Raw genomic sequence first — 25,958 nt, 5'->3', positions numbered from 1 at the left:
GTACTGCCAGGCAGCGATGGCTATAATAATACAGCAGAACGTAGTAGTAAAATAACAGGTAATACCTAAAGCTTTAATAAAAATGCTATGGAGTTTAAGGTACATTTTGCCCACCTCCCCCAGCTTTGACATCATTTTACACAATAAATAAATAAATAAATAAATAAATAAATAAATGAATAAATAAATAAATCTGATTAAAAAATTGTTTCAACAAATAAACTGCTGGGGAAAGACAAAATTTTTTCCTTTATGAAAGAAGATTATACAACGCCCACCTAATGTTTTATTTTGAAGGCATAACCGGAAGTCAACTGTCAGCTGATCTTTGTTAGTGCGACGCTCTGTTTCGTCAATCACATGCGACGGTTTGCGCACGTGAAACATAACTGTGACAGAAGTTCGTCAAAGAAACCTAAAGTAAGCATTTATTGTGAGTTTTAAGTGTTTTAGTTTGAAAAAGTCTGCACGCGGAAGTTATTCTGGGTCCAGTTTTGCTGCTCTCGCGATTATCTCTTCAGTCTGAGTCACGTGCAAACACGTTTTGTTTTATAGAGATGGAGAGAAGAGAGGAAGACGAGGACACGAAGGCGCTTGCTCAGACTGAAGATGAAGAAGAACAAGACGAGGAGGAGAAGCGGGAAGATGGTGATTTTGATGATGATGATGAGGAGGAGGAGGAGGAGGAGGAGGAGGGAGCTGCTGCAGACAGAAGAGATGATGAGGATAAAGATGTTGGTGACAAAGACGCTGTTGAGGTAAAAGAGAAGAAGAAGAAGGTAAAGAACGTATTTCAGGACAGGAAGTGCGTCCCTGGAATCATCTACCTGGGTCATATTCCTCCGAGGTTCCGCCCCAAACAGCTGAGGAACCTGCTATCAGTGTACGGAGAGATCGGACGCATATTTCTACAGCCTGAAGGTACAAGTACTACCAGAATACACACAGATATTACTACCACAGTATAACACAGACAGTATGTGGTGCAGATATACTCATTCGATACACACACAACACTAACGAATGAACGAAAACAAACTGTACCTGGATCAGTAATCTAGAGTACCAGCTCTCTGTGCTTTCTGGGTGTTTCTGGGAGTGATGGAATTTAAAAAAAATGAAACAAGGGTCACTGTTTCATTTTTCACAGTTTATGTCCATCCATCTATGCATTTTCTTCCGCTTATCCCGGGTCGGGTTGCAGGGGCAGCAGCCCGAGCTGAGAAGCCCAGATCTCCCTCTCCCCAGCCATCTCCTCCAGCTTATCCGGGGGAACACCAAGGCGTTCCCAGGCCAGCCGAGAGATATAATCTCTCCAGCGTGTCCTGGGTCTGCCCTGGGGCCTCCGTCCGGTGGGACATGCCTGGAAGACCTCGCCCAGGGGGCATCCTTGTCAGATGCCCAAACCACCTCAACTGGCTCCTTTCAGTGTGGAGGAGCAGCGGCTCTACTCTGAGCCCCTCCCGAATGGCCGAACTTCTCACCCTATCTCTAAGGGAGAGACCAGCCACCCTTCGGAGGAAACTCATTTCCGCTGCTTGTATTCGCGATCTCGTTCTTTCGGTTTATGTCCTGAAAAAAAAAATACACAATTAAAAGCTTCTCCTGGATATAAAAATTCCAGAGGGTCCAGTCCAAAAATGCCTTTTTTTGATTAACCTACAGACAGGCAGTGCTCTGAACTCTCAGACTTAAACCTTGTGTGGATGCCTTTTGTTATGGAGCGATACTAAATGTTTAAAGCAGAATTTTTCAGCGAGTGTCTGCATTCTGCTTGTTTTTTGGTTCTGTTTCCCCTCGAGGGGTTATTTTATACGAAATAAAACACTCCACGAAACGCACTCGAGCTGTAATTTTACAGTCAATGGTTTTATATCACATGTGGGCAGGAGTCAGCCTTCAGAACATCTCACTTCAGCCCACAACATCCTAAAAGGAAAACAGAACTCCTCCTCCAGAAATCAATAAGAGGCAGCGTTAAGCCAAGATGTCCCGAACTGCAACGGGTCTGTACTGCTCTATAACTCGACTCCAGATTTACCGCTGACCTGATCATCCCAACAAAAGATCTTTAACTAACAAAGATGTTAGGGCCTTGGGAGGCTTACTGAAATAAAAATAAATAGAGGAAATATCCTTACTTCTAGTCTGTTTGGTGACATCTTTATTAAACATTATTTAAACTCTTAACGGATGTATTTATTGAGACCTTGGATGTCTATAAGACTGAGTCAGCTGCTTTCAAAAAGGTTTGTTTTTATTGAAATATAGGAAACATAACATGTTTAAAATTTTTACGATAAATATTCTAAATTTATCACCAAAAAAGTTTAAGGGACCTAATCTGTGTTGAGAAAATGTACACTCAAAGATCAAATGAGTGACAATTTAAAAAACCTGAATCAGTGGGTCTGATGTGGAGTTGGAGAACGTGGCTACCAGTTTTGTGGGTCCACCTGTCCTGTTGGGGGACAGGTAAAGTTCTGAGAGGCTAACCTGATCCTGTGATGGTACGTTTCAGCCATGTTAAACACTTGATCTCACACGTCAGCGCCACTGCATGAACAGCAAGTGAGGAAAAGTGAAGCTTTCACCATAGCCCCTCAGATATTTATCACCTGTTAATGTTCGATGCGCTCATCTTGCAGACAGACAGGTGAGGAAACGGAAGAAGAAGGCTGGGCTGCGGAGGTGTGACTTCACAGAAGGATGGGTGGAGTTCAGAGATAAACGTGTGGCTAAGAAAGTGGCGGCGTCGCTCCACAACACGCCGATGGGAACCAGGAAACGCCAGCGCTTCTCCTCTGACCTGTGGTGCATGAAGGTAGGTCTCTTCTTCCCTATTAATGCACACCGGTTACGCTGAAAATGCAGACAGACAGTTGTTTAATGTCATCATAGTGTCAAATAATTTGTCCCTACTGCTTACCTGTGTCCGCAGTACCTGCACAGGTTCCAGTGGATTCACCTGAGTGAGCGGCTGGCCTACGAGCAGACGGTCCTAAACCAGAGGCTCAGGACTGAAGTTTCACAGGCGAAGAGAGAAACAAACTTCTACCTGAACAACGTGGAGAAGAGCGCTCACCTGGACAAGCTGAGAAAGAAGAGGCAGAGAGACGGAGAGCAGGTAAATGCTGAAGCACGAGCTGAAGCGACGAATGTTAGCCCTGCTCAGGCAGAGACGCACGTTCGCTCTAAAACTGTTTGTCATCGTCAGGTGGAAGAGAAGACGTGGGACTTCACTCAGCGCCAGACGGAGGAGGAGATCCAGATGAAGAAGAAGAGGAAGAAGGACTCTGTTTTGCAGAAGCACCTGGACAAGGCCCGCCTCATGGAGCAGAAGAGCCAATCGAATGTCTCGCTTCTGACCAAAATTTTCAACTCCAAACCGTCACAATGACAACAGAGAGATGCTTCATGAACTCCTGGACCAATGTTTCCATAGAAAGTGTAGATTCCTTTCCCCAACCAATCAAAGGCCAGTTTTGGCAGGGGAGGGGGCGGAGCAAAGGGAGTGGAGGAGAGCCAATATGGAGGAGTCATTCCACTTCCTTTTCAGCTCATTGTATAGAAATTGTTGTGATTAACTTACAGGTACAGAAGAGGGCGCCCAGTGAAGCTAATGGCAGTGCCGCTAACATGTCTGAGCTGAAATACACAACACTTATATTTAGATTTTATTAAAGCAAAGTTGAGTTTGCTCATAAGATGCTAGCATTCTGCTAAAACATGCTGATTGGTCTGTCACCTCGAAGCACGTTTCCCAGTGATGACTCCCAACAGGCGTTACAAGCTTAGTTTAACCAGAGCAGGAAGTTTCCATGTGTGGATCCGGGCTGCTGACAGAAATTCTCTGATACTCACTTCAGCAGAATGTGGTGCTGCGAGGTCTCTTAAACCTTCAGAAAGATATTTGACTGCAGTCGAAGATCCACAGGGCCTCATATGGTACACGCTACCCTGTGAGTGTCCACTGAGAGTCTGGAGTGGGAGTTCTGGATTATATTAAAATATTTTTGGAAAGATTCAATATTTTTTCTTCACGTGTTATTTTATGTTAATGTTTGTGCGCTGTTCCAGCGATGCAGTGTTGGTGAGCAGACATTTCTGCCTGGGTATCTTTTCGGGATCAGCTCACATGTCATCAGGCTTGAGGACAGAAGCTGGGGTCATTTCTGAGAGAAGAAAATCACTGGGGACAAATTCTGTGGGCTGGATCTGCTGATCACTGGAGAATTACTATTCAAAGGTCTTGAGCCACTCCTGGTTTCTTGATATTTTGTTAGGAAATTGGGAAACAGTTTGAATAAACTCATGGGTTCATGAGCATGAAATTCGATATTTGATATGACGCCTTTATTTTTTCACCACAGCCTTCAGGAATAGTTCTCCAAAGTTGTTCTTTGGATGTCGGCTGCCTTTTGTTCTCTGTGACGATGATCCCACACTGCTTCAGTGATGATGAGGTGTGGGCTCTGGGGAGGCCGATCCATGACTGATTGTGTTTTTATATGCAGCTTTTACTGCATTGGCAGTATGTTTGCAATCACTGTCATGTTCAAAAATGAAGTTGTTGCTAATTAGACCCCACAGATGGTATTTTATGTATCAAAAGATGTTGATGCTCTTCTGCATTCATAATTCCATCAGTTTTGACAAAATCTCCAATAACACTGAAGTCCAAACCCACATGATGACAGAGGCTGTTTTATAGATGGCTGCAGACACTCACTCTCTCCTGACCTCCTCCATACGTATTGATGACTACTTAAACCAAACTCTGTACAACCTGAGGCAGGATTTTTGAGTCATGTTCCTTTGTAGCCACCCTTCCACTGATACCATTTGTGATGAGGCTTCAGTGATGAGTGGATCAACTCAAAGACCAGACATGTGTCAGGGCTTTTTTTCCTGTTTCTTAAAGGACATTACTCCACGTGTCCAGTTACTCTCCACATTATGTCAAGATATGGACATAACAGCGAATCAGCTTGCTGGTCTAACAGTCATGTTTGGTCATTTTTTATAGATTGAAAAGCAATGAACGAACAAATTATGTGTTTGTGACGAGCTACTAACAAAGTGATTATTTAACTTTTTATTTAGTAAAAGTATAAAAAATATCCCTCATATCCAAGTGTGACTTATTAACTAAATTGTTTGTATAGCAAACAAACGACTGGCTTCTTTTCGGAACAATTTCTTGTTGTTTTTAGCTGCTCTGTTTGTATAATCAACATGTTTACATATTATTTAATAAAAAATATATATAAAGAAATGAAAAGGGGCGGGGACACGTGCCGGGTTGTTACGTCACCGACGGTGCCGTGAGCGTCTCCGTCAGGACGCACCGGAGGAGCGGAGCTGAGCAGAGCAGCAACATGGCTGCAGATTACTGGGAGCCAGGAAGATCCGAGAAGCCGTCAGACTGAACCGAGCCACGGATAACCCGGGACAGACCGGGATAAACCCTCCCGGTGAGTAACGGTCACCCCCGGGCCTCGCGTGTAACCGGAAAACCGTCTTTATCAAATGGTGAGTGAGTCGTTGAGGGAGCAGCGGCCGCTCCGCCTCCGCTGCTATTTATAACAGTGAGGAGGACGGTTTACTGCAGGAAATACACGGCTCCCGTCCTCGCCTCTCCAGCTCAGAAACACACAGGCGTAGGCAGGTCCACGGAGACGCGACACCCGAAGCGGCAGAACACAAACAACAGCTGCCACGGGGACACACACACGTAGTTTCAGTTCCCGTTCCGTGCCGTCAGATCCACGGGCAGTGACGTAACGCATCTGTCAGGTACATGTCCTGTCACTCAGCCAGGTGTTAGCCGTCAGGTGTGCACGTGACATGAAGCGGATCTAAGTGGCTGTTTGGGTTCATTAGTGAGTGCGGGTACTTCCTGCTACACAGATCCGAGGCCTCGAGTCTTTTCATCAACACTGAGTAACATCACACTCACCTGTGTGCGTCAGATTCACCAGTGGAAACTCGTGCCCGCGTTTTCAGGGTGTTCCGTGGGATTAGTTTTAAGTGTCACGCGATTACCTGCAGGTGAGATGAGAGTGCATGTAGTGATTTCAATGTGAGATGAGCATAAAGAGGATGATGTCTCAGGTAAACCAAATCCATAGGTGACATGAATACAGGTGGTCATGTACAGGTGAGCCGAATCTATAGCTGATGATCTACAGGTGATGATGTTCAGGTGAGACGAGTGATTCTTGTGAGGTAGACCTATTCGGCTGTGGTGTGGCAGGTGATGATGGTGAATGAATGGTAGATGAATATGCATAACTACTAATTCAGGCATGATGAGTCAGATGTTGAGGCGTTCAGGTGTTTCCAACTGTTTGGCTATTTACATTTCTGTCCTTTTATTTCTACCTGTCCAGGCGTGGTCTCCAGACTGGCAGCCCCGCCCCCCTTGGCGTCACGTCCCCCTCTCCCCCCTCGGCCCCCGCTAATGGAGAGGATGAGGAAGATCAAACGGCAGCTGTCACTCACTCTGGGGAGGGGTGGGTCAGGGGGAGGGGACAGGACACTGAGTGACACCATCACTCAGGAAGCAACGTCACACAGCGACTCAGGTAATCCTGTCAGGTGTGAACAGAGGCCTGTGCCGAGATTTTAGAGCTCAGCGCTGGGTTTTCAATTTTTATGATGGCGGCTTTAATTAATGCCACACACCTGGCTGCTCAGGTGCAGGTTATGCTTGAGATGAGAGATCAGCATGGAAAATTGCTGTCCACTGGATATAGTGTCACCATTCCTAGAAGATGTCTTGAACCTTGATGGACAGAGATATATATATATATATATATATATATATATATATATATATATATATATATATATATATATATAACCACCAAGGCTGGAGACGGCGCAATACTGGAAGGGCATATGGGAGAAGGACGCAACCCATAACGGCAATGCTCAGTGGCTAGTGGATCTGAGGGCAGACCACAGCGACCTCCCTGAACAGGGTCCAGTAACCATCACAGTGGCAGATATCCAAGAAAGGGTCTCCAGTATGAAGAGTTGGACAGCACCAGGGCCCGACATGGTTCACGCCTACTGGCTAAAGAAGCTGACTGCACTCCACGAGCGTCTGGCAGCACAAATGAACCAGCTGCTAGTTAACGAGAGACACCCGGAATGGCTAACCGAAGGTCGGACGGTCCTGATCCCCAAGGACCCCAAGAAGGGACCGGTCCCCTCCAACTACCGACCAATAACCTGCCTCAGTACTACATGGAAGCTCCTGTCAGGCATCATATCGGCTAAGATGAACAGGCACATGGGTCAATACATGAGCGGGACACAGAAAGGAATTGGCAAGAATACCAGAGGTGCAAAACACCAGCTACTGGTAGACAGAACAGTCAGCCGAGACTGCAAGACCAGACTGACCAACCTGTGCACTGCCTGGATTGATTACAAGAAGGCCTATGACTCAATGCCCCACAGCTGGATACTGGAATGCCTAGAATTGTACAAGATCAATGGGACCCTAAGAGCCTTCATCAGGAACTCAATGGGGATGTGGCGTACAACACTAGAGGCCAACTCCAAGCCCATAGCACAAGTCACCATCAAGTGCGGGATCTACCAAGGAGATGCTCTGTCCCCACTGCTGTTCTGCATAGGCCTGAACCCCCTCAGTGAGATCATTAACAAGACTGGCTACGGATACCGACTACGGAATGGAGCAGTTGTCAGCCACCTCCTGTACATGGATGACATCAAGCTGTATGCCAAGAGTGAACGAGACATCGATTCACTGATCCACACTACCAGGCTATACAGCAATGACATTGGAATGTCGTTCGGACTGGAGAAGTGTAGTCGGATGGTAACAAAGAGAGGGAAGGTAGTCAGAACTGAGGGGATTGAACTACCAGAAGGAAACATTGCAGACATAGAGGACAGTTACAAGTACTTGGGGATCCCGCAGGCGAATGGGAACCATGAAGAGGCTGCTAGAAAGGCTGCAACCACCAAGTACCTGCAGAGGGTCAGGCAAGTCCTGAGGAGTCAGCTGAATGGTAAGAACAAGATCCGGGCCATCAACACGTACGCCCTGCCCGTGATCAGGTACCCTGCTGGGGTAATAGGCTAGCCAAAGGAGGAGATAGAAGCCGCTGACATAAAGACAAGAAAGCTCCTTACCATGCATGGAGGGTTTCACCCCAAGTCCAGCACCCTGAGGCTGTACGCTAAGCGGAAGGAAGGGGGCCGGGGACTGGTGAGTGTCAGCACCACAGTCCAGGATGAGACAACGAACATCCAAGAATACATTGGGAAGATGGCCCCAACTGACCGAGTGCTCAGTGAATACCTCAGGCAGCAGAAACCCAAGAAAGAGGAGGGAGACGAGGAACCATCATGGAAGGACAGGCCCCTGCACGGTATGTACCACCGGCAGATAGAGGAGGTGGCTGATATCCAGAAATCCTACCAGTGGCTGGACAAAGCTGGACTGAAAGACAGCACAGAGGCACTAATCATGGCAGCACAAGAACAAGCTCTGAGTACAAGATCCATAGAGGCTGGGGTCTATCACACCAGGCAAGACCCCAGGTGCAGGCTGTGTAAAGATGCCCCAGAGACAATCCAGCACATAACAGCAGGGTGCAAGATGCTAGCAGGCAAGGCATACATGGAACGCCATAACCAAGTGGCCGGCATAGTGTACAGGAACATCTGTGCCGAGTATAACCTGGAAGTCCCGAGGTCAAAATGGGAGATGCCCCCAAGGGTGGTGGAGAATGACCGAGCTAAGATCCTGTGGGACTTCCAGATACAGACGGACAAAATGGTGGTGGCTAACCAACCGGACATAGTGGTGGTAGACAAACAGAAGAAGACGGCCGTAGTGATCGATGTAGCGGTTCCGAATGACAGCAATATCAGGAAGAAGGAACACGAGAAGCTGGAGAAATACCAAGGGCTCAGAGAAGAGCTCGAGAGGATGTGGAGGGTGAAGGTAACGGTGGTCCCCGTGGTAATTGGAGCACTAGGTGCGGTGACTCCCAAGCTAGGCGAGTGGCTCCAGCAGATCCCGGGAACAACATCGGAGATCTCTGTCCAGAAGAGCGCAGTCCTGGGAACAGCTAAGATACTGCGCAGGACCCTCAAGCTCCCAGGCCTCTGGTAGAGGACCCGAGCTTGAAGGATAAACCGCCCGCAGGGGCGTGCTGGGTGTTTAAAAACATACAACAATAAATGGGAAATTAAAGTACTCTTATTTTCCCCTTATACAACATGTCATAAAGAGAAAAAAGGTAAAGTCCTAAAAATAAATAATGAAACTGGGAAATTCTTTGGTGCTCCCATTCCTGGGACATGTGAGCTTTGTCCAGTTTCCCTACATTACTGACATCTGTGAGAGAGAGAAAATGACCAGCTAACTATAAATTCCCTTGGAATTTACCTCCGAGTGATTTTTATTCACCGCGTGGGTGAACATCACCCGACGTTAGTGTTCTAGGGTTAAATACTTTATATGTTATATGAAATTTGCAAGGCAGCCTACTTACCATTTAGAATTATGTTTCCATTTGTTCTCAGACAGTCAAAAAGCCTCAGGGAAACAATAATGCTAATGCTGTTTTACACATAAGAATACAGCGAGGCAACGCGTTCATTTAATGCAATACACAGTTGTAATTATAGTCGTATCCACTCGTGCTGCCATGACAAGTCTGTTAAAGGAGACTTGTGCTCATTTTGTTTCTAATCTCTCGTTCTACTGCAGTAGTTTAGCTACTGATCTGTTTGGGGCTTATGTGTTTATCCTCCGTGGTGACCACGTCGGGGTTGTCCTCGCTTTCTGATGTCACACAGTGCAAAGAGTAACCCACTTCCCATCAGTATGTCCTGGCAACACCTGACACAGAGCTTGTTAAGCTGGGACTGCTTCCATGCTTACCTCGCTCATGTTCCAAGGTAGGCTTGAATAGCCTGGATGCTTGCTCTACCCGGGATTTGAACTCCGGACTTTATGTTCCAAAGACTACGCACTTGATAAATTTCCCAGCCCTAGCATCGACTGTTTTACCAGTATATGTATATATGACAGAAAATAAGGAATCCCACCCCCAGTGTTAGTTCCTGGATATAAATGCTGTTTATCCAGTGCTTTTCCTGTCACACGCTTCCATTTGAACCACAGCAACTGTATAGTGTTTATGTTTTTGTGTTTTTCCCACATGATCCCAGCAGATTGTCACAGCTTGTGGGAACTCACTTGTAACTTGACTGAAAGCTTGTCGAGTTGATGGCCACCTTTGTGTGACTGTTCAGTCTGACTGTGGATGTCAGAGAAAGTGAAGCCCGATAAGGCAAAGATATTCTGGGCATGTTGGACATATGTTGTAGTACGGGCGACCACATGACCGGCTGTGCAGCCCTGGCTTGCCGTGATGCATGCTGGTTAAAGATTTGTCTGAAGTCCGCTGGTGCTGCAGAGTGTCACTGTGTCACATGGTGACATAACCTGCCGTGAGCTTGGCGACTGCAGTGAGCTGCAGACTTTTTCCTCCGGCTCCACCAATAGGGAACCACCTCTGTGATGGCAGAACTTTGTCCTGATTGGCTGAATGCTTTAGTATGTAAATAACATGAATAAAATATATTTATTCATTTTATTTCCCCCCTCTTTTTTTAAATATGTAGCTAACTAATTAAAATTATTCCCAGTTAAAACAGTCAAGAACTAACCAGCTGCTAACCAGCTTTATAAACTGGTCTGCCACTCACACAGCAAACCAGTAACTGGAAGCTCGCTGGTTTAATTCCTGACACTTCCCGCCTGATTCCCTCCTCTGATCTGACTGGTTGGTTGGATCTGTGATTTGATTGGTTGCCTCTTGGATCTGTCAATCAATCAATTAATCAATAATATAACACTTGTTTAATTTGAATTTATTTTTTCTCCTTTAACCCCACTTTCATTTTTTTTCCTTCCAAATCAACCAACCGTTACCCGCCTCCTCCCCTCACCTCCTCCTACACCTCCCTCATCCCTCCATCGCCCTTCTGTTACTTCCTTTCCTCCCCACATCCTTCCCTCACTTCGCCCCTTCATCTCTCCCCTCAGAGGTGGTGTCTCTTCGTTCCTCTGGAGGTTTGAAGGTTCGATCTTCATCCTCTTCAGTTCAGTCTTTACTTCAGTCGTACAGCACCTCACTGAGGAAACCCAGAGGCCTCGGACGCAGCCTGAGCTCCTACCTGAACCACGCCACCAGACTGGGTACTAATGCTGCAAATACATGTACATGCACAAGTACTGTACCACTAATACACACATACGTGCTGAATATATACAGTATAATCATGTACTGTGCATCTATCAACATTAAAATAGAAGTTGATTTTGCTGTATGCTTGAAAATGTAGATGAGTTTAACTGGTGATGTTTTATTTTAACGACTAAGTAAATTTAATTTCTCCTGTGAAGTGAAAACATAGATCAGTTGTTGGCTGTGAAACAGGAATGAAGTCATAATTGGTGAGTTTAAATCTGAATGCTGGAGCAGTGAAAGAGGCATTCCCCTCGATTTAAATTCAGTACAGCCAGAAAACAACAGTCTGACGGACGCTGTGGCTTCATGTGTTGGCAGGCTGAACGCTGCAACGTCACACTTCTGCTCTAATCAATGAAAGTGGCTTTTCTGGGCTTGAGAGTGTACGTGCTGCAGAGATGCACTCCATAAATATAAAAACACACCAGTCAAAATACTTTGTTTTACACACGGCGTGCACGATCATTTTACACAGAAATGGTGTTTGTATTTCTTCTTGTAATTGTAAATTTACAAAGTCTACTCTGTGGATGTTTTCTTAGCCACGTCATACAAACAGCGCTGCGTTTTGTCCATGAACTGATGAATTCTTTCCCAAATTTTTGCAGACTGTGACTGTGCAGAACATGCGCTGCATAGTTGCATTCTGCTGCATATCAGCTCTCTAGTAAAGCGCTATACAAATACAGGCCATTTACCATTTTTACCATTTACTCTGAACTGAGAAAGAAGAATTTGCCTGCAGCTGACCCAGGCCGTCTGCTGCAACCGGTCGCAGTGACAGGAAAAAGCAGAGCGATGTAGAAATAGAAAGAATATAAGATGAAATACTGAGCAGGTTGGCCTGCAGAACAGATACAGAGAGAGCAGAGACTGTGGGGAGATAGACGAAACCAAATGGATGCATGCAATCACAGCATATAAAAAGAGAGCACAGGAGAGGTGCGTAATATGAGAAGTTGTGTAACATGACCAAGGAGCGTTCGAGTCACCTGATCCAGCCCGAAATGTAATTGTTTCCAAAAAGAAAAGCTTAAAATCAGGGAGGGTGTCTGACTCCCGAACCCAGACTGGGAGCTGGTTCCACAGCAGAGACGTCTGATAGCTCAAGGCTCTGCCTCCAATTCTATGGAGTGTCGCAGGAAATAATGTCGTGCCATAGAAGAGATCAGCGTGGCTCTGCCTCTCAGTCTCCAGGAACCACAATAAGCCTGCACTGTGAGAGCGAAGTGCTCTGCTGGGATAATGCAATACTATTAAGTCTTTAAGATATGATGGACTCTGCTCATTCAGGACTTTGTGTGTGATGAAAATGATTTTAAGCTCTATACTAGAGTTCACAAGGGGCCAATGAAGACAAGTTAATATGAGAGAATTAATATGGGAGAAATGGCTCTTTCTCTAGTCCTCGTTAGTACTCTTACTACAGCATTTCTTTATCAGCTGGAGGCTTTTCAGAGAGCTATGAGTACATCCTGATATAAATGAATTACAGTAGTCCAGCCTGGAAGTGACAGATACAGCGGAGTGCGTTTTCAGCATCACTCTCAGGCAGGATATTCCTGTTTTTGACGCTACTGCAGAGGAGGATTAGTTGTGAGTCATGCCACCAAAACAGCTCTGACCTGCCTGGACACGGGATTTCTGAGATGAGTTGTAGGGAGGAGCCTCTGTAGATCGGACTTGTTTTGGTGCATTTGGTGATATGGGGAATTTAAGGCCTGCTCTACTCTTTGTATGCGTGTGACTGTTATTCGTGTGTGTTTTCAGAGATCGTCCATGAAGATGTGAAAATGAGCTCAGATGGAGAAAGCGATCCAGCTTCTTCTTCTGATGATGTTCAGAGTCCAGTTAAAGTCAGAATGAGGAATAAGAAGATCTCTACTGAGGTACACACACACACACACACACACACACACACAGTGAGCTTACTAGCAGAGATGTTGGGATATTCCCCAGTCTTTAAGGAGCACTCACTATTTGTTTTCTGCAAAGCCTTGAGGACCTTTTAGCGGTTTGGTGCAGCTCTTCGCCTCCTTGGTTGGTTTCGTTTTTGATATTTTCTTACATTCCTTCCAAAGGAACATCTTCAGCCAAATGTGTTATAGAGCTAAGTCTGGTTTGAGATTTCTTGTTGCTTCTTCAGTCCAGCGCGTCGTAGCTGCTGACGGAGGGCCTTCACACTGCTCTGACTGAGACGGTGCCGTGTGTTTCTCTAACATTAATATTTATCAGATGCAAAGATGCGTTGGAGTGGTTTAGCCTGCAGCTTCCCAAACATGTCAGCGAGCTTGTCTTCATCTTTTTCACGACTGAAAGACTCGGCTGGTCTCCGGGTACAGATGCACAGCTGTCATGCTGGCTGGTCCAGGTCCTGCTTTTAAGGAACGAGCGAGCAAAATGTGTTCGTTTCAGCGCCAGACTCGAACTGGTGCTTAACAAAGCTGGGTTTACCTGTGCAGTGCTGGTAAAGCTGTAAATGAGCCAATAGGCTACAATAACTGTCAGGCTGAAGTGTGGGCTGATTGAGCTGCTGTGTCATTAAAAGCAAACCGCTTAGAGAGTGAGGACTCTTTCATCTGTGAGCTTTTTATTTTCTATGTGGGCTTTTGTTTTTGCAGGCAGATGTGTGACCCCCCCCCCACACCACCTCCCCTCGCGGCTAATGGGTGATGCCAGTCTGTCACACATCTGTGGACAGATGTTCTGACTCCTGGCCGGAGGTTTTGTTTCTCTGCCTTCTGTTTTAAAATCCTCTAAAGGTTTTCTGATGGATTCAGGTCAGGGGACGGACTTTATCCAGCTCATAATTTCACATTGTTCTTCCATTAGTCTGTAAAGGTCTTCTCCTCCGAGGAACCTCCATGTGTCTGGCTCGGCAGCTACCGCTGGGTCAGATCAGGTCCATCAACCTGTATTTTCTTTTGGCTCCTCCTGTAGATCCTGACCTCTGCTGCTACATTAAAGCACAGGTACAGGTGGATTCCTCACCATGTTGGTCTCACCCTGAGAGCCAAACGAGCAGCTGTGGAGTTCGTGGGTTCTTTTTATAATCTCGCTCAGGCAGCCATCTTTAAGAGGAATCGGGTGCGATTACTGTTTGCTGCAGTGGTCACAGGTTGCATTCAGGGCCTGCATTTCCAGTGCTGTCTGCCCTTTGTTTGTTTTTAGTGCTACTTCAGATCCAATGCAGACATTTCATGTTAAAATGAAACGGTTCCTTTCATGATGACTGAACATTTACCTGCAGCGGTAAAAGGTCTTTGCTGATGAAAATAAACTGTCAGGTGCTGCGGAGGATGAAGGTGAACGTTCACGTGAATTCTGTTGTGTTTCTTCTCTGTTTCAGGACATCAACAAACGTCTGTCGTTACCGGCTGACATCCGTCTTCCAGACGATTACCTGGAGAAGTTTAATGTGATTGGTCCAGCTCTGTTCGAGCAGCCAATCAGCAGGCGGCTGCGTAGAGTGTCTCTGGTATGTGTAACTGCTTCTTTTTGTTTTCACGCAGGTGTTTGGGACAGTTTTGGGTAGGCCTGCCACAAACGATGATTTTGATAGTCGACTAGTCACCGATTATTTTTGTGATTAGTCGACTAATTGGATCATGCATCCAGTGGACGTGGAAAGTATAGCTTATTGGACCAGCATCTGCTCTAATATAACTATCATTTCTAACTAAAAATAAAGACAAGATGATGGTTTATTAAACTTTTAATGAAATTTGCAGATTGTCTCAGTGAAGTTTAATAAACTCTGCCGTCTGCTCCTTGCTGTTCAATATATAACAGGACATTGGAGTAAATTCGACCATCTCACACTTCTGTTTAATCAGTTTTCTGTGTGATGTTTATTCAGCTGTGTGAAAACTGTAACTTTAATCTCAGCCAAACCGATTTACTCAGGAACTAATAAAAGACTGAACAAAGCCAAACAACAACATTTTTAATTTATCTAACTGACTTATAAATCATGTTTAACCTGAGTAGCGAAAGATCGCGAGGGGGGGGGGGTTGAAAACGATGTGCTGGGAGTTCGCTGTTCTTGCCGGATCTAGTGAGCCTTGAACCCGGGCTCGCTATCCAGCTGGTGGGTAACAGACGTCTCCGAAAACGTCGGAGCGCTTTTACAAATATGTGATGTCTTGATAAACCGAGCAGATACTCGAGGTTTACACAGCTACATTCTCGCCTGGAAATATGTTAAACGTTTATTTTGTGACCCAGACATTTGGGCAGGCTTTGTCGCGCCGCTGTAACGTAATCGGCCTACAACTGCGGCCTCCGAAGGATGCGGCCCCTGAATTTGGATACGCTGGGCTGCAGACTGTGTGTCTGTAGGGGGGGATGCAAGTGTGAAACCGGTTTCTGATTCTGTTGTTTCAAGTAATGCAGGATGTTTGTTGTGTTGTTTCTCTTGCATTTAGTGTGCCAGTGCAGGTTATTTTAACCCTCTCATCTCTGCCTCTTTGCCTGCAGTCAGAGATTGGTTTTGGGAAGCTGGAGACTTACATCAAGCTGGACAAACTGGGAGAGGTGAGGCCACATTATCTCCTTCTATCGGTTGATGTCAGACAGATCCTTGAAACTGTTTAATAAAGAACACAAACAGGATCTAAGTGCTCCGTGCTGCTCTGTGACACTCCTTAAAGGTTTCATTTCAGACTCACTAACTAATGTAAAGTTTTCTGACCTTTTCTACAAATTAAGTGTAAAAAGCTTTGCCTGACAGTCCACTCTTTTTGTTGTAATGTTTGCTTTTGGCTCCTGAAATCAATAAATAAGATTCCGATGGCCCAAATGCCCCGCCTCTCTCCTCTCTGTGTGTCACCTGTGTGTAGGGGACCTATGCCACAGTGTATAAAGGTCGGAGTAAACTGACTGAAAATCTCGTGGCTCTGAAGGAAATTAGACTGGAACATGAAGAAGGAGCTCCGTGTACTGCAATCAGAGAAGGTACTGCATCACTGACACTGAACCAACAGAAGTATTACTGGTACTACAGTAGTAGAAGTACTAATGACAGCATGTTTGTACTTTTTACTCCTCAGTGTCTCTGTTGAAGGATTTGAAACACGCCAACATCGTCACGCTTCATGACATCATCCACACGCAGAAATCCCTCACACTGGTGTTTGAGTACCTGGTAAGAAATGCACACAACAATACACAAACTCCTCTTCTTCTTCTTCTTTGGTGGGTTTGAATGTGTGTTCATGTGTTTCAGGACAAGGATCTGAAGCAGTATCTGGACGACTGTGGAAATGTCATTCATGTTCACAATGTCAAAGTGAGAAAAGTTTGTTTTATTCTTAGTATAATGAAATTAAGTGTGTGTGTGTGTGTGTGTGTGTGTGTGTGTGTGTGTCACAAACTGATGTGACAAACCTGCTGGTGATTTAACTTTTCTGATTTTGGTAGATTTTTAAACAATGATAAAAAATGAATTTAAAAAAGCAGAAGGAATTCTTCTTCTCTTGTTTCCCTGTTTTTGAGGGTTTTTCTTTGCATCGTGTGCTCATCGACTTTTCCTGTAACTGCAGTGGTGTTTCTGTCCTCAGCTCTTCCTTTTCCAGCTGCTGCGAGGTTTGTCGTACTGCCACCGGAGGAAAGTTCTCCATCGAGATCTAAAACCACAAAATCTGCTGATCAACGAGCGAGGAGAGCTCAAGCTAGCAGACTTTGGTGAGTCCTGCAGACACTCTTAGTTTTTGTTTTTTGTTTTTTTTGTAAAGTTAGGACCTATTTAAATCTTAGCGTCTGAGGTTTTTCTTGTGCAAAACTCACCTTTTGAGTGATGTAAATGTGTAATGATGTAAGCGTGAGCTACCGGCACCTGTCACGCTAAAACTAAGGAAAAGGCAAACAAGAAAACAAGAACAGTTGGCTCTGAAGGTGGAACAAAACATGAAGAAATGGACCGACATTCACGTCCATTATTTATTGGTTGGAGGAACATCTTGCTCGTCTGAGCAAAATATCAAATTTTATTTATTCTCAACTTCTGACTTCAGTGAAGCTGCGTAGGGAGAAAATTAAGACACTGGAAGAGGATTACAAGAAAGTAAAAGACCAAATCAACTGTGTGTGTGAAGAGCTGCCCAGCTGTTGCCAAGCCCATCTGTGACTGACTGACACACACACACACACACACACACACACACACACACACACACACACACAACAAGTGCTACTTATTAAATTGCAGACCGAACCCTTGGCCAGTAGGAGCCCCCGGCTGAATCCCTGCCTTTCCAGCTCCACGATTATCACTAAACCTCGTGATTTTCTTCATCTTGTTGTTGTTGTCATTCCAACCAGCTGGCAGTTATGTCATGTTAGTGATGAAGATGTGAAGTTCTTCAGGGACCTCTCTCAGACCTTCACTTCATTTATTTATCACAGCATCGCAGAGAGCCGTTCTTCCTGTATTACCAGTGGAGACAGTTTTATTGGAAGAGAGTCGATTTTTGGTTCCTGTGAGAATTGGATATTAAAACCGCTTCGGGCCGTGCGGTTAAAGACACAGAGGGCGACCGATCCCTTTTTATGCCTGGACTTTGACGATGAGCCAGAGACATGGATTTGCTCTGTGCAGTTTGGCAGAGGAGGATTACAGACACACATCTGACCTCCACAACCAGAGACAGAATGACCTCCTCGGTGAATTCAGGACAGCAGAGTCACTGCACATCATCCCATCGTCTATTTGTAATGCAACACCCAGAAAGTATTTAAAATGCCTTTTGAGGCAGTGTGAGTCGTGGTCCTTACGGAGAATGAATACATTTATTTTAGCTGTTAGGATACAAATGTAATCTGAATCAGTGTAAAGACAGTGATGATGAGGCTTTAATGACACGTGTGTGTGTGTGTGTGCGTGTGTGTTTGTTTCAGGTTTGGCTCGAGCAAAGTCGATCCCAACAAAGACGTACTCCAACGAGGTGGTGACGCTGTGGTACCGACCACCTGACATCCTGCTGGGCAGCACCGACTACTCCACTCACATCGACATGTGGTCAGTGATGCAGTACACTGTACTACTCTATTGTAGTACTGCTACTAGAAAATTTGATAAATTACATTTTAAAAAAATCGATTCTTCTGTGGTGAAATGATCATCTATGGTTAAACCATCTGATGAGACAAACCTCTTGCCGTGTGTGTGCGTGTCTTTGCGCTTGTCTGTCTTTCTGTTTTTAGGGGTGTTGGCTGCATTTTTTACGAGATGGCGACAGGTCGACCTCTGTTTCCTGGTTCCACAGTCGAGGAGGAGCTTCACTTTATCTTTAAATTGTTGGGTGAGAATCATCTTCTACTTCGTAATCTTTTGAGGACTCCATCGACCTGTGTTGATTAAAAGCATGCCTTAGGTTGGACGTGGGAGGGACGTCACACCACACCTCATCATGCTGCTGTTTTTAGCTTTATTTTGTAAATTAATTTAAATGTATGTTTCAAAAAAATAGCTGTTAAGCTTTTGCATTTATATTTATAATAAACCTCGTATGTATTTTGTGTGCAGGTACTCCCACAGAGCAGACCTGGCCTGGGATCACGTCTAATGAGGAGTTTGTGGCGTTTAACTATCCTCAATACAAAGCAGAGAGACTGAGTAACCACACTCCCAGGTGCAGAGCTGCACACATGTACACCATGTTTTAGTAGCCGGGGGTTAAAACACTAAGCCTCCTCATCCATATGTCCAGCCTGTTGCTGCTGACCCACCAGGATCCGTGTGATTCCTTTGCAGTGGCCTCCAGAGAGCCTTCCTCTTTACTTTATTTTAAGTCACCAGATCTGCAGCTGCACACAGATGTGCAGTAATCTTAAAGGCTCACTGCACCAGATAACGAAGTTTGTGTTTTTGTGTTCAGGCTCAGCACTGAAGGAGTGGAGCTGTTGTCAGAATTCCTACAGGTCAGTTAACCTCGCAGTGTTTGTGCGTCTCCTTTTCTTTCTGAATCATAACGAATAAATAACCTTTTGGGGTTTTTTTTTTTGTGTTCATTTATGTGATGGGGAAAATAAAAATTTAAAGTTTAAACTTTATTTAAACTTTAGTTTGAGGGGAAGAAGAGGATCTCTGCAGACGAGTCGATGAACCACTCTTACTTCAGTAACCTTGGAAAGAGAGTGAAGTTACTTCCTGACAGTAAGTTTAAAGTTCACACCGGTCCCATTTGGTCCCTGTTGTTACGGTAACATCACAGAGGCGCTGTGGTTGTTTTTGTTTCAGCGACGTCCATCTTCACCCTGCCAGAGATTCAGCTTGAAAAGGAAACGATGAGACCAACAGCAGCAGCACCGGATCCAGGTAACAGTCTGTGTGGGAAGGAGGCAGAGCCGGCGTGGCTCCCTGCTGGGTTAGTCTGACACTGACATCGTCTATTTTTGTCTTTCTGTCCAGCAAACAGTCCAAACAGGAGGCGGAGTATGCTTTTCTGACATCGTGGCGAGGCGGAGTCAGCTGCTGGACAAACAAAGGGAAACTGACAGGACAGGAAGTGACGATGATGATGATGATGCTTTTTTTTTTGCTAGAGGATTTACTTTACTGACTAACAGCAAGTGCAACAGAGTAGAAGAAAACAGAAGTTACTATTATTTATGACGAGAAGATGAAGCCCGTTGTTTACACAGAGAGGAAATTATGATTCGCTGCAGCTACCTGACCAATCAGAGCACAGAATATTGGGACTAACGGGCTTCAGGGCTTCACCTCGGTACATGGAGAGATGAACGGGTGAATTGTAGTAAAAGCTTCTCCAGGAGGTTCTGTCTTCCATCTTCACTGCAAAGATTAAACACATAAATATCAAGTTGGTGAAAGTCCTGGAAAACCTGGAATTCAGCTCTGCTGTCATGGAAACCCCTGGAAACAGCCGTATACGTCATATCATCCGTGTGAACATCTGCGGCAGCAAAGTCGGCGTTAAACTGAAGCCACGATCCAGTCCCAGCGTGCTGAACTGTACCTGCTTAAAACTTTAATAACACCTGATGAAACACAATAAAAATTCAGTTTGTTAAACACACAAAAAACAAAAATTCAGAAATTTTGACTCCAAAGTTTTCCCTAAATTGCAGCTTGATTTATTTTAATATTTTTTTTAACGTGCTACCGAACATGAGATGAAACCGTCAGAGTAACGTCGAGCCTGCAGCGAGAGGAAAACAGGCGCTGTTTTCACATTAAAGGCTGAAGACGAATGTTCTCTGTTTCAAACCCGCAGCTCTTCAGCGGTCTCCTTATGTGTCGAGCTGCCGATTGTGTTTCGGTTTGCAGTATTACATTTTACACTTCAGTGTTACTATTAAACAGCCTGCAGGAGAAGCCAAACACACATCTGTGGAAATTTAAGCCTTTGCTTTTATTTTGAAAGTGTGAACCTGATTTCTGCTGTTCTGCATGTGTGTGTCGTACACTCGAACTTTATACTGTAATACTGTTAATATATATATTAATACCAAGAGACGGTAACACCATAAATCTGCCGTATATAGCTTATCACAGAGAATTTATTTCAACTGGAGTTTTATTTATTGTTTTTTTTTTGTGTTTATTGGAGATCAGTAAGTAGGGTTTTTTTTTCTTATTTTTTTTTTGTCATGGAGACTGTTGAAAAGTGTGATGCCTTTGCCTCATTAGACCCCATGACATGTCAGAGGAAAATGCAGGGTACTGATTGGCTAATTCTGTTTAAACAGCAGCAAACAAGTTTGTTTCTGCACAGACTCAACCAGCACTCAGCCGATTGGGAATTTCCTATGAAATGCGCAACAGACAATTTTTGATGGCAAATTACACGCAGCATCGCGTTCTCTTTCATAAAGAACTTTTTGCAGCTCGTGGTTTTTAGCCTGTGTGTAAACAGACTGCAAAAGAACATTTTAAAGAGATTCACATCCTCGTTGAGACCTAATCTTCCCCTGCACAGAGTCCAGGTGTCGCTGGATGGGATTCATATAACCTTCAGGTAGTTTTCAGATTTCATCCCTTCAAAAACAGATGTAATTTCAAAAAGCCAGTTTTTATTTTTATTTCATTTTTTTTGTATTCTTATCAGTTTTAAGAGTGTTCATATTTTTAAGAGATAAGCTGTTCTTGATGTGAATCTTTATTTTTTAGCTGTGAAGAAATCTTAGCAATAGAGAAATAATAAGACAATAATAACCATCGAACAAGGTGTTTGACTCAGAGGAAGCTGACTTTTCAATCTGCTGTAAAAATGTTGCATACAGTTGTATGTTTGTGGGAGGTTAGAGACATCCAGTGCCCGTAAACGAACGCACCTCCTTTATGTTTGATTGTTTTATTGAACGGCAGCAGAAGTCTGAAGTCTTAAAAAGTTAGAATGGATTCTAGAGGTGTACATTTTTTTAAATACCAGAAAAAGATATCAGACTGAAAATATTCAGACTTTTGCTCCCCGTGAATCATTGAAACGAAACGATAAAACATTGTGGAGGTGAGTTGCCGTTATAGGTAGTAATTCAGAGTGTTTACTGTGTTTCTGTGAATAAAATTGGACACTGGCTGCAGTCAAATGGTCAAAAGAAATGATCACCTGTGTAATTTTCTAATCACTTTTCCTTAACTTCAATGAAACATGTTACAAAAGGATGATTTATAAGGACTTCAAAGAGCCACAGTGCTCAGACTGCTCACACACTAAACTGGCAGCAGATGCTTTGGTGTTTCTGTCTCCAGCGATGCAAAAATCTCGTCTTAGTTATTTTGTCCCATGTGTTCTGTTTCAGGAAGAGTATAAATATGACTTCCTCACCAACCTTTGTCTAAGGCTTCCAGTATCTGTGACTGAAGTAACAGTAATAATCCTCAAAGCTGGCAACACAGCAAGGCACAAAAAGAGAACATACCCATGCAAACTGAGGTATACTGCAACCTTCCCTGTGGCTGTTTTATTTGACCTAATTACATATAATTGTTGCAAATTAGGCATGGGTATTAGCTGCTTACCTTTCCTGAGGAAAACTGACTATTTGACTGCAACCTGTGTGTTTTTCTTTTAGGACTTAAATGTGTTCAAAGTGATGTGACGGGGCGAGAGTCAGACTAAAGGTGAAGCTTCTGTGAGCCGTGCTAATGCTGGGTTAAACAAATGACTGTTGAATGTAACTCTAAACTGTTGATGTGGTCAGTAGTTTAATGTTGGCTGGGTTTACAGTAATAATGTGTACAGAGTTACTGATTATTAGAGATAATCACAGGTTTTAATCTGCACGCTGCAGTGTTGTTGTTCCTCAGCTGCTGCTCAATTGCACAGGAAACGGCGTATAGATGTGAAAGTTCAGAGCGCATGTTTCTTCAGAGGTCACTGATTGATCTGCATTTTTGGTTTTAGGAACATGAAATAATGGAAAAGAACTCAGGAGCACACTACGTCCCAGTTGTTGAAAGAAAAGCACTTTTGCTTTAATCTGAGATTAAAGCAAAATGGTCAGAAATCCTTCAGGACAGGATTTTACAGGTACATTTTCAGCAGTCATCACTTGAGTTTTCCACATACAGTGTGTTGCCTAATGCAGAGTTAACAGATCATCATACAGCATGTACTACTTTATTAAAAGGTGCACGTAAGACCGACTGGGCTGGTTCTCAAACTACAAACGCTGTATTTTCACATGTACACGTCTTCTCTCTCTTTTCCATTCTAATAGTATCCAGTCACTGAACCTCAGGGAAGGGAACAGTACATTGTGATGTATGAAGCCATTAGTTTCCCTTCTTTAAACAGCCTCCATTTATAACAACAAAAAGACGTCATTAAAATCAAAAGCTGGATCATCGTTTCGTGCATTGGTGTGTGCTGCTCCCACCACAAACCAAGCGTTTCACAGACCCTGAACTGGCAGCTTTGTTAAATGTGCCCATATCGTGCTGCTTTGTGGGGAGACTGTACATGTACATATGTGTCCTCTTGCTTAGATCCAGTTTGCACGGCTCTGTGATGGGAGCAGTACATCCTGGTGCATGAAATCTTCAGTTTGCCTCTATTTCATACAACAAAAACACACTTGATGCCTTTTAGAGGGAAGTTAATGTCCTCAAAATTGAAAGCCGGTGCTCCTGATGCTAAACTTCAAATCCGCTGTTGCTAAAGGGGATTTTTTTTTGTTGTATTAACACCTTTTATCAGATTTGGACATTTTGCTTTTACATGAATTATTAAACAAAACGGGACACAAAACAAGAATCATTCAAAATCATGCAAAGCGAGGCAGCAGCAGGGTTCATGTCTGCTATGTTTGTCACGTTTAGGAACATTTTAGTGACCTATGGAGAAACATGCATGTTTCTGGTCCACATAGATGCAAATGCTGTTTTCTCTGCTTTTGTAAATGAACTAACATGCTTTGTTTTGGTCGACACCATACCAAAGTTATCTGCAATATACTGCACTGCATGATGGGATTCTTCCAGATAACTTCTATGCTGTTCATTTGAATAATCTTCCATTTGCCAAGAAAGCACTGCGACATATCTGATGCTATAATGGATCTGCATACTTGAAATATGAGTCCAAGTATGAAAAAGAAAGTATATCCTGTTATTGTGTACAATTATGTTTACTTCATGTATACTGGATATATTTAAAGTACATAAATATTAAAATTCTTTATTTATTATCAGTGTTGGCTGTTTGTTTATTAGACTTTATTAGTGTTTCTACTTTGATATTACAGTTAACAGGTACGCTGTACTGTAGTATTCACTCGTCCATCCAAATCATTGAATTCAGGTGTTTCCATCACTTCCATGGCCGTGTTGCCAGGACAACAGTACATGCCTGACTGCATTGTGCCGAATTGTGGATTATGGTGTGGCGTTGTCCCCTTAGTTCAGGTCAAAGAAACTCTTAATGCTTCAGCACACCGAGACATTTGGGACAATTTCATGTTCCCAATTTTGTAGGAAGAGTCTGGACCTCAAGCCCGATAAAGCACCTTTGGGATCAGAGCGGAAACCAGGAGCCAGGCCTTTTTGTTCAATATCAGTGTGCGACCTCACAAATGTGCTTTTGGAAGAATGGTCAAGAATTCCCATAAACAACTGTTAACCCTTGTATGGTGTTCGGGTCTGTGAGACCCGTTTTCAGTTTTTTTCAAAAGAAAAATTAAACAATTAATTATTTTTTCAACCTGAAATTCATTGGCTTTGGCTTATTTTCTGTGAAGAGCATGAATCTGAACAAATTTTCAATGACCTCATACTGTACCTCCCCCCACGCAATTACATTACATACAAGGTGTTCGGGTCCACTGGACCCAGGTCTAGTAAAAGTGTTGAAAGTGTAGGTCCTGTGTTCCCACACTCTGTCTTCCTCCTTTCTGGTGCTGCTGATAGTGTTTTCTTCCCCTCCTGCTCCTGCACAAAGTTGCAACATTGTTGAAAATTCAACTATCAACACTGTCTGCTCTGACATTCCCGCACATTTTACCCTCTTTCTTTAGGGATCCAAATTTTATTTTCTCATACCCTGTCCCACCTGCAAATTAGGGGCATAATACTATAAATAAGACTTTGCCAGTGTGGTTCTTTATCACAACTGATCAAGATGGCAAAATATTATCTGCTGCGAGGGCCATCCAATTGATTTTGGAAGAGAGAGGAGCTTCTGATGATGATGTTGACAAAGAGGTTTCAGAATATTTCACATTTCTGAGTCTGACAGTGACTTTGAAGAAGAGGATGAGGTTGAGCACCATTTAGTAACAAAACGAAGACGAGTACCCCATCTGCAGCCAGCTCCAGGACCAGAACAAGCCCACCAGACAGCAAGTGAAGAAATATGGATGTCAACAACTGGTGAAATTGAATGGTCTTCTTGCCCAAGAAATGAGCCACCCTGCAGAGCTGTTACTGTGATAAGCCAGGGCCAACACGGCTGACAGGTACTCATGTGCAGGACATCAAGTCTTCATTGGAGCTTTTCATCCCAGATTCCATCCAGAAAATTATTCTGGATTGCAGTAATCTAGAAGGAAGGTGTGTTTTTGGAGAGAGGTGGAAGGAGATGGACCAAATCCATCTAAGAACCCCAAAGGCCTACTTTGGGGTTCTTATCCTTGCTGGAGTTTTCAGGTCCAAAGGGGAATCCACAGAATCCCTGTGGGATGCAGAAACCGGCAAGAAACTTTCCATGCATCAATGTTTCTGGAAAACTTCAACAAAATTTCCAGGATTATCCGTTTTGATAACCGAGACGACAGACCAGCTCGACGGCAGAGAGACAAGCTAGCTGCCATCAGGACAGTGTGGGATAAGTGTGTGCACCACCTCCCCTGTTTTACAACCCTGGGCCTAATGTCACCATTGATGAGCAGCTGATCCCATTTAGTTGTGAAACATATTGCTTCACGTGTAAACCTTGTGGGAAGTCTTCCCAGGAAGGTTGAAGCAGTTATAGCCCGAAAGAGTGGATCGCCGTAATATTAGACCTGTGGATTAAGAGTGAGATAAGTTCATATGTGTGTGAAGGCAGAGAAGCAAATGCTTTGGAAATATAGAGTAACTGCTAAAACAGGTTTGTTTGGAGGACTGAGTAAAGTGGAAATCCTGGATAAGGTGCAGACAGAGAGGGGTAATAAAAATGCAACTAAATCTAAAACAGAAAGAAA

The 25,958-nt window shown here is 44.0% G+C and overlaps 2 protein-coding genes across 4 annotated transcripts; both read left to right on the top strand.

Moving 5' to 3' along the window:
• The first annotated feature begins 286 nt into the window (after window positions 1–286).
• Window positions 287–4,585, top strand: abt1 (activator of basal transcription 1). Of its 2 annotated transcripts, XM_085392651.1 has the most exons (5): window positions 287–420; window positions 556–921; window positions 2,649–2,824; window positions 2,942–3,127; window positions 3,218–4,585. In XM_085392651.1, the coding sequence occupies exons 2-5, from the start codon at window positions 558–560 to the stop codon at window positions 3,398–3,400; spliced, it is 909 nt and encodes a 302-aa protein (XP_085248777.1). In that variant the 5' UTR covers window positions 287–420; window positions 556–557; the 3' UTR covers window positions 3,401–4,585. The 2 variants fall into 2 exon arrangements, with proteins under 2 accessions (XP_085248777.1, XP_085248778.1); XM_085392652.1 differs by having other exon boundaries at window positions 342–921.
• A 735-nt stretch (window positions 4,586–5,320) lies between these two features.
• cdk16 (cyclin dependent kinase 16) lies at window positions 5,321–23,966 on the top strand. 2 transcript variants are annotated; one of them, XM_085392648.1, is made up of 17 exons: window positions 5,321–5,477; window positions 6,396–6,590; window positions 11,108–11,260; window positions 13,083–13,201; window positions 14,662–14,790; window positions 15,792–15,848; window positions 16,154–16,268; window positions 16,364–16,458; window positions 16,540–16,602; window positions 16,874–16,997; window positions 18,210–18,330; window positions 18,516–18,613; window positions 18,838–18,943; window positions 19,190–19,232; window positions 19,377–19,467; window positions 19,552–19,629; window positions 19,723–23,966. In XM_085392648.1, the coding sequence occupies exons 2-17, from the start codon at window positions 6,467–6,469 to the stop codon at window positions 19,758–19,760; spliced, it is 1,554 nt and encodes a 517-aa protein (XP_085248774.1). In that variant the 5' UTR covers window positions 5,321–5,477; window positions 6,396–6,466; the 3' UTR covers window positions 19,761–23,966. The 2 variants fall into 2 exon arrangements, with proteins under 2 accessions (XP_085248774.1, XP_085248775.1); XM_085392649.1 differs by having other exon boundaries at window positions 5,330–5,535.
• Window positions 23,967–25,958: the final 1,992 nt, after the last annotated feature.

Source organism: Rhamphochromis longiceps, linkage group LG20 (genome assembly GCF_057381845.1).
Source record: "Rhamphochromis longiceps isolate RC_006_pf linkage group LG20, R_longiceps_female_GT1.1, whole genome shotgun sequence".
In the NCBI taxonomy this organism is placed as follows: Eukaryota; Metazoa; Chordata; class Actinopteri; order Cichliformes; family Cichlidae; genus Rhamphochromis; species Rhamphochromis longiceps.
This window is presented reverse-complemented; position numbering and strand designations above follow the sequence as displayed.